Source organism: Phaethon aethereus, assembly GCF_964289735.1.
Source record: "Phaethon aethereus genome assembly, chromosome: 3".
NCBI lineage: Eukaryota > Metazoa > Chordata > Aves > Phaethontiformes > Phaethontidae > Phaethon > Phaethon aethereus.
Genome location: NC_138576.1, coordinates 109,412,693 through 109,421,444, shown reverse-complemented (window position 1 = coordinate 109,421,444; position 8,752 = coordinate 109,412,693). Strand labels below are relative to the sequence as shown.

At 45.0% G+C, this 8,752-nt stretch overlaps 1 protein-coding gene across 2 annotated transcripts in view; it reads left to right on the top strand.

Moving 5' to 3' along the window:
• Nucleotides 1-948: 948 nt before the first annotated feature.
• WDR26 (WD repeat domain 26) overlaps nucleotides 949-8,752 on the top strand; it is a gene marked incomplete at its 3' end in the record, with an annotated part of 28,041 nt that continues 20,237 nt past the window's right edge. The window contains exons 1-3 of one of the 2 annotated variants that reach the window (XM_081997147.1): nucleotides 949-1,368; nucleotides 2,995-3,094; nucleotides 3,225-3,281. In XM_081997147.1, the coding sequence (XP_081853273.1) occupies nucleotides 1,019-1,368; nucleotides 2,995-3,094; nucleotides 3,225-3,281 (507 nt within the window). In that variant the 5' untranslated portion in view covers nucleotides 949-1,018. Of the gene's footprint in view, nucleotides 1,369-2,994; nucleotides 3,095-3,224; nucleotides 3,333-8,752 lie in introns of both variants that reach the window. The other variant, XM_081997148.1, reaches the window with a different exon arrangement.

Genomic DNA, 8,752 nt, shown 5'->3' with positions numbered 1-8,752 from the left:
GCGGGTCTGAACCCTTCCAGTAACCAACCTGGGCAACCACAGGATACAGCTTCATTGAGCATTTATTCCTTTTTTAAAAAAAACCAACCCAGATTGCTTGAGGAAATTACTGTAAGCCTCTCCTGCCAGGTCACCTCCACCGCATTATGGGGGCAGCCAGTCCCACCGAGACGTGCCGGGCGGTGGGCACTCGCCACATGTCATGCGTGCCTTCGCACGTCTCCGCCATCGAGCTCTCGCCCCGGGTCTGACAGGCGCGGGCAGATGCACAGGACCCCCAGGAGTCCCGCGGGCAGGACGCCTACAGCCCCCATAGGTGTCAGCGGACCCCCGTCCCGGAGGCCGGGCGGGCGCGGCGCAAGACGACCTGCGGCAGCCCGGGAGGCCCCAGCGGGGCATCAGCGGCGACCCCGAGCCCTGCCCCGCTGCCGCCCCCCAGCATCTATAGGGCCCGTACCCCACCCCCAGCCCCGGGCGGCGGAAGTGTGTGTAGGGGGCAGTATAGGAATTTCCTGTGACGTCCCGGCCCGGACTCCATTAGGCTGCAGCTGGGCTGAGAGGAGACAAACCCAGCAGGCAGCGAGCGGAGCGGGCCGGGCGCCTGGGGCTGCCGGGCGGGGGCTCAGGGCAGCGGCGGCCGCTATCGCCAGAGGGAGCCCCGAGCGGGCGGCGGCGCTGCCTCCGGGACACCCGGGGGGCACAGGGCCCCGCTCCGCCTCCCCTCACCCCCGCCGCCTCCCCCTCCTCGCCCCCCCGGCTTCCCACCACGGCCGCTCTCGGCGAGGAAACTCTGGCCTCCGCTTCCTCCTCCTCCGACTCGGACACCGGCGGAGCCTCCCCGCCCCCGCGGAAGAAAGCCCGGGCCTCCCCGGCGGCGGCGGTGGAGGGAGCAGGAGAGCCCGGGGCTTCCGCGGGCAGAGCAGGCCTCACCTCGTCCCAGTCCCCCTCGCTCCCCGCCGGGCTCGCCCCCGCCGCCGCCCCGCTCAGAGGTAGCAGCAGCAGCGGCGTCGGTAGCGCTATGCAGGCCAACGGGGCAGGAGGGGGCCAGCAGCAGCAGCCGCCGCAGGGGCCGGCGGGCCCGGAGCTGGGCTGCCTAGGCGCCCAGAACGGCGAGGCCTCGGCGGGCACGGCCGCCAGCGACCAGCTGGCCCACGCCAACGGGCTGCTGCCTTCGGCCAACAGCGGCGGCGGCAGCCCCGGCGGCCTCAGCGTCAACAACGGGGTGCCCGCTGCCGGGGGCCCCGGCCCGGCCGCCGCGGAGCTGGGGGGCGGGGGCGGCAGTGCCCTGAAGAAGAAGAAGCGGCTCTCGCAGTCCGACGAGGACGTGATCCGGCTGATCGGGCAGCACCTTCATGGCCTGGGCCTCAAGTAAGTGGCCGTGGCCGCGGAGGCGGGGAGGCCGCGGGGGGTGAGGGGGAGCGCAGCCGCGGGTGGGGGGGTTCCTTCCCTCTCCGCGCCGGCCGGACCGCCTGACCGAAGGGCCTCCGAGGGGCCGGGGGAGGCCCCGCACGCACGCCCTGCCGTCCTTCTCTCCGTCCTTCTCTCCGTCCGCGGGGAGGGGGCGGCAAGGTCCGGCGCGGGGTCGCGGGAGGCCGGTGGTCCCCGCGAACGATGGGCAGCCCGAAGCGGGGAGCTGGGGCGCGGGGAGAGAAAGGGACCTCTGAAGGGAGGGGGTGTTGGTGGCAAAAAACTGCCCTATCGCAGCCTGGTAGTCCCTAACGAGGAGAGACCAGTGCCCGGGTGCGAGCGAGGCAGAGCCAGTGGGGCCCGCCCGCTCGCAAAAAAATGGAGCCGGAGATGTGTTTTCCAAGCCTGTGCCGGTCAGCCTGGTGTCTGCGAAGGGACAGGCCGGGAGCTTCCTCTGCCAGAAATGGCAACATGGAAGTCGAGTTGCACACCGATAAGGGTAGATTAATACAAATGTGTTAGTGGTGGAGAAGTTATCTGGTAAACATAATGGAGCCCGCAGCGGGGCGGGGGGTGTGGGGGGGGGCTTTTTGCAGATGAGCTCCAAGATTTGGCTTGTCAGCTTGGAGGAAGTGAGCACAAACTAAACTGCCACTTAAATAGGCTGTTTGGTTTCACTCTGAAAACCTTCGTCCCTGTAAATGTTGAAGGCCTCTGCAGATTTGTGCTGGACACATGTTTTTCATAATAACCTTATCTGTAGACTAGAAACAAGTATGTTGTCTCTTTCTTAAAATCAGAAATAAGGAAAATAATCTCCCAGTGGAGTAGGGGAAGCCTAAGAATTTAATCACAACAATTGCTTTGAGTAAAGCTAAAGCCAACACATCGTAATTTTGGAATTAGGCTAGAGAAGTCCTGTAAAGTCTTCACGTAGCTACCACAAAAGACAACTTCAAAACACTGTGGAATGGGTCAATTATAAAGAATTTAGCACATAAAATAAATTGCCTCTGACACAAGAGGCAAGTTTACAGCAACAGACAACTCGTGACTGTTCATAGACGACACCGCAGTAAATAAGCTATTTTTAGTGTAAAAGGGGGAGGGCTACAGGTTCATGAGTTTGTTTATTTTATTTTAAGGAGCCAGTCTTTTAATATGTGATGAAGAAGAAAAAGATGGGCCTGTTGCAGATGTAGGAGCTCTCTGTGTTCTTTTTTTTGGGGGGGGAGGGAGAGGGCAGGGGATAGTAGCCAGTAGCTAACAGCGTTCTAGTCTGTATCTTCCTTCATTAAGTTTATCTTCCGTGCAGGGATGGCTGTTTGTGGTGACTGGTAAGTCACATACTTGATGGTACTTCAGCGAAGCTTTCAAGCTCATTGACAACTTGCTTTAGATATAGGTAGCTGTTTACATGTCTCAGGCAGCTGAGGTAGTCTTTTTTGGACAAACATCTGAATCTGGTCATAGTATTCTTACTTTGATAAAAGTTACTTTTAAATATGGTTAACTGTTATCATGGCAGGCGGTATATTTGTGAGGGTAAAACTGGTCGGGTTTTTTTACACTGTATCTCTCCTGCAGCCAGACTGTTGATCTTCTCATGCAAGAGTCAGGATGTCGTTTAGAACATCCTTCTGCTACCAAATTCCGCAATCATGTCATGGAAGGAGAATGGGATAAGGTAACGTAGGGCTTATAGGACTGTATTAACCACTGTTTAAATTTATAGTATCTATGAGAGAATTCAAAATCCACCCTCCTTATATACTTTTTTGTTTGTGTGTTTTTTTTTCTTATGCTGATTTCTGCAGGCTGAGAACGACCTGAATGAACTTAAGGCCTTAGTGCATTCTCCGCATGCAATTGTGGTAAGAGGCACACTTGAACTCTTTCAGAGCTGTATAGTTGGACTAATTGTAGTGATGTAATCTTCCACTATGGAGTTGGTTGTCCATAGTTCTTGTTTTCTTTTTTGTTTACTTTAAGTGACTTGCATGCTGTCTCAAACGTCATACTAATCTGAACTTTAATTCTTTTTTAGAATGTAAGGTAGGAAGCCTGAAAGTATTGAGGCTAATATTTGGTGTATTGAATGTTTAAACTTTGTTAAGCATACTTGACTGATAAAATATAAATCCTGAAATAGGTCAGTTTCTGTAGAAACTGCCTATGTTGAATACTAATGTTGAACTTGGAATACTTCTCACAATCCGTGTTTATGGGAGTTAGGTTTTCTTGAGGGAAGAGAAGTTTAGAAATAAAATGCAGTAATACTAATGTGGAGTTGGCATTGTAATAGCATGTTACAAGAATATAGAGGCTGCTATAGACCATGAACAATACTGTTGCTTTTCCAGATGGCTTCTAAAGAGCAAATGCATTTGTATTGCTGTTTGGGATTTTATTTAGAGCTTTTTCTCTTTGGCTGGCTGTTTTTTAAAGATGAACCTAGAAATAAAAGGTCAAGTCATGGGGTTTACCAACAATTACAATATGTGTTGTTATGATTTCAGTTACTTTGAGGGAAGTGTTTCTTGGTTTGATTTTTCTATCTTGAGATGAAAATCATTACTTAGCTCTTCAAATGGCTTGTCCCTTTGTGTTTAATTTATTTTAATGAAATGAAGTTAGAACAACTATGGTCACTTGGGAAGAAAACAGTAGCAAGGCTTTTTGAAGTGTCTGTGACTGTAAACAATGAAGAATCAGCTGATGGCTGCTTAGCTCCACTTCTAGCTGATTCATTTGTTGTCAAGACAATTTCCTGTCTTGTGGGGGAGGGAGAGAAAGAGAGAACAGGAAGTGAAGTAGGAAAACAGATGTTTAACAAAACATCAGAGGATACTTAAGAGAAGTTTACATTCTGTTCTATTAATTTGGTCAAAGCTTAGCAGCTCTTGATTTGACTAGTAGTTCACTTTCTCTTTTCTCAAAGACTTGATATACATAAGATTTGTTGTTAAAATAGTTTAGAATATTGCATGCAGCTTTCAATAGTTTGTGGAGACTGAAAGTATGAAACCAATGTATGTGAATATGAATGGCCATTTGAAGCAGATTTTCTCATGTTTCTAACTTCTGAAGTTACCAAATTTCTCAGTAGTATTGAAGTGTTTTACATGTCTGGGAGTCAGGGGTTTAACTGAGTATTAGCATTGTAACTTTGGAGAACTTAATTTGAGGAAAAAGGGGACATTTTCCTTCTCTCATTTTGGAGGGCTCTGAAAGCATGCTGTTCTTCAATGTTGATGTCTAACTGCTTGAATAAAATTTGGTGCAATAAAAATACTTGGCTTAGATTGAACTTTACCTGAACCAAGTATTAATTATTTTTGTTAAAGTTCTGCTTTATATCAATTTCATATAATTTAAAACAGATAACAGTATTAAATGTCGTGTGTGTGTTAGTAAGACAATACTGATTTGCAAGAGTAAGTTGAGCTTGTGCGTGCTTCATCATGTGTGCACTGTCTCCACCTCCCTCCCCGCCCGACTCTTTTGTACGTGGTTGAGATTATGGGTGCGTATTAGTATAGTCAGCACCCAGCAAACTAGTGAAAGATCATAACAGGTAAGGAGGGATGCTTTATGCTCTGTAGGTAATCCTGCCTGCAACAGAGTCAGAGGTAATAAAGGTGATAAATGTCTTGATTAGGGAAAGTCCAAACAAGGACTGCAGGTAACTCTTCAACACCAGAAAATAAGATTTTGGATTTCCTGACTCCTGACTTGTGACTCATACTGTATGACTAGATGTTTCAAAAATGTGTGCATACAAGAAGAATGGGTACCTAGAAGTTTAGATGACACAGAGTATTTAACAAAGTAGGGTGTGTGTGTTTGGTGGTTTGTTTGGGGTTTTTTGGTGTGTGTTTTTTTCCTTATAGTTAATATGACCCGGACAAAATAATCAGGATATACTGCTGCTTTTGAGATGTCTGGTTAGTGAAGAGGATATGCATGTATTTTGAAAATTCTACTCCTGTTTTAATTTCCTTACTTCTGCAAAGTACTTCAAGATCTACAGGTGAAAACACTAAACATTAAATGGCTGATTTCAATTTGTAAACCTTTGCTGTGCGTTGATATGTTGGGGGGGATGACAGTCTGCTATTTCTATTTGTGTCAACACAACTGAGTGCTATATAGTGTGGCATTAGTCATGTTTACTTTTCCAGCATGTAAGATACAGCTGTCTTGAGACAACCTGTAGGAAAACTTTATAGTAGATGGAAGCATGTTGTTTTTCCTTGAGTAACCCTTAGTAAATATCAGCTTCAAGCCAGCCTGAAGTTTTGCTTACTTTAAGGCTACTCAAGCATATTATGGCATCTATCTGGGGTAACTAATTGAACCTAGGAAGAAACCTGGAGATTATTCCTCTATAGTCATCTACAATACACTTTCAAATTGTCCTCTTTACTTTTTATTTTCATGTACTTAAATGGGGCTTTCCTGCAGTTCTGGAGGTATACAGCCCACAGCAGGCAATATGACCAAAAAAGTGATTTATATCTTGTCATTTGAGCAAAGTGCTCCACCTGCCTGTATGGTGACCCTCTTGCGACCAGCATTAAGGGCAGTTCCCTGTTGGAATGAATTGCTCTTTAAGTGGCAGGATTTGGTATGGTTGAAGCCTTCTTAAATTGTATAGGCCAGAGTATTTTCTACCTTTTACATATCAAATCTTAGATTTAAGTTTTGGATGGTTTTTAAGTGCTTTTATAGTGTTTTACAAGACTATCAAAGTAATAAAGGCTAAAGACAAAGTAATGAAAATTGGGGTCTCAGTTCTGCAGGCTTTAAGCAGATAGCTACTGCATTAAGTTTGTCTTGAAACATTAGCTGATCATTTCAGCATGTCTTTTAGTTACTTCATTTCAAAGAAGAGTTGTTTCAGCAGTGTTTACTTATTTATTTTGAACTCTTAGTACAGTAATAAAACTGTTGTGGAGCTTGTTAAGATATGCAGGTCAAAAATAACACCAAAATATAATCCTGAAATTAGGTTATTATGCATTTTACTCTTTTAAACTCTTGAAGATTTGCTGCTGTAACCAGTGATCAAAATGGCCCAATTTCCTGACAGTGGTAGGATGCTTGTCCTATTATTTTCACAGTTGTGTTGCCAAGGCTTTCACCTTTGGTGACTTAGCGCTGGTCAATCGTGGTGCATGCAGAACTTCCTAGAATTTAAGATTCTGCAAGGGGCATTCCTACTAACAGTTAGGACAATGAAGAAGTACTAAACATTAATGTTGGTAATCAGGGATGTAGTGTGAAGAAAGCAAAATGCTGATAGTACATATGTTAAAACAAACAAAAACCTATTAACTCTGTCTTTAGTTTTGCCCCAGGGTGATCGGAGATTCAGCTTACACTTAAATAATAGCTTCTAGAAACAACAAGGTAATGAACTCTATCGTCATCCTCTCTATAGAGTAGAAAGGCAGGCTGAGGTAGTGATAACTGAACAAATCCAGCCATAGTGCAGTGCTGAAATTGTTGTACTGGACTCTTTCATGGGTTCTACAAGGTGAAGAATCTTTGTTATAAGCTGAACAGTGATGCTGTCTGGATTTAAATTGTTCAACAGTAAGGAGCGTAATGATGTTGAATTTCCATTGCAAACACTGAGATAACAACAATTCCCAGGAACTTGTATTATGTTGTACACGGTATAATTTGGATTATGATAATTTTTGTTTCCCTTCTTTGTAAGGCAGCTAAAGAATATGGGGAACGAGTAAGCTGTTCTTGTAGGTGCATTGCGTCAGATTAGTTTTATAGTCATTCTGTTCTACTTAAATAGTGGGGTTTGTGCTTTTACTTTACAGCTGCCAATACATAAACAGTTCTCCTTCCCTCTAGAAGAGGTTGTTTGAGCTCTAGATGAAGCAATGTACTCAAAATAGTCTTGTCTGCCATGAGAAGGTGGTATTGGAAGTAATGAGCAGTACTACTAGTGAAGCGCATAGGTAATTGAGAGAAAATGAAAACAAAATTCAGTTGTTCAGTGAAATCTATTTGTCAAAGTCACTAGTTGCCCAGAAATACGTAGTAGGAGGCTGTGAGTGCTCTGATACAAAAAATTACTTGAAATATGATGTCACTGGAGTGTGACTTCTGCCTTAAGGAGGCTGTATTCATGCCATTGTTTGATAACTGCTCCAAAACTTGCCCTACAGCATACTCAAAAGTGGCTTAGAAAACCAATTTAATTTCCCTATCAACACTTTACTCTAGTCCCTGCCTTTTGCTATAGATAAGTTACAATTTAACTGCTTATCTCTTATTCTAATTCTCCATTACATTAACAGCAGACTCCTGCATGAAGTGTACAGTACTGTGTTGTTCTGGAGGCTTTTATGTTCGTAAAATGCCAGTCACACATGGCACTGTGACTTTTTTTGGCAGTTATACTTTCTAACTCAACACTGAAGTTACACCTCTTCGGATAATTTGGCAACAGCACTCTGCATGGTAATGCTTCCATGGAATTGTTGGGACTGGTGTTGCAAAAACTGTGTTTTAGGGTTTTCTGCTCTTTTTTTCACTCTTCCCCCTGAAGAGATGCAATTAGCATGCCAAGTCCTAAAAGCAGGGAGGGAGAAAGAGTCATTAGATAGAGGTATGGTTGTCACACTTAAGGGAAAGATGATAAAAATTATATGCAGTGAATGGAGAAGGAAGGGTTGGAGGGATTATAGTTTTTATAACAAACTGGAAATATCATACTATTTTTTTATTTGGTGGTCGTAATCAGCGTGAGGTGACCAAGAGGAGTGAAACATGATATGTGACTACTATCTGAGCATCTCCATGCATCCTTGTGAGCATGTGCATAGCTGGGAGAGGAAGCTCTTATCCCTCCTGCTGCTAGTATGTAAGCAAACAGTGTGAGGTCTGCTGGCCTACTGCATGGAACCAACCACTGAGGTTGTAAATAGTTGGGATAGCTTTCTTTTGGTTTTCTGCATGTCAGAACACCAAAAAATGTTGCCTCACCTGGAAAAACTGTACAGTGATACTCTAACTTAAATTCCAAATTCAAATAAACTGAAGAGCTGGATAGGGAATATAATACGGGTTTGCCTGTCATGTACAGGACAATAGAGTACTACAGACACATTTGAACATAAATCATCTTTACTATGTAATGTTTTATGCTTCACAAAGCTGTGTGGTAAGTTAATAGCGCTGTATGTGGAAACTATTCTTTTGAAGAACAGAACATCTCTGGAAGCTAAAACTGCTTTATGTTTTAACTTTGGATTTTACATATAGTAAGCCTTAAACTTTCATGTAAACTTTAATAGGATGGGAGCATCTTAAACTT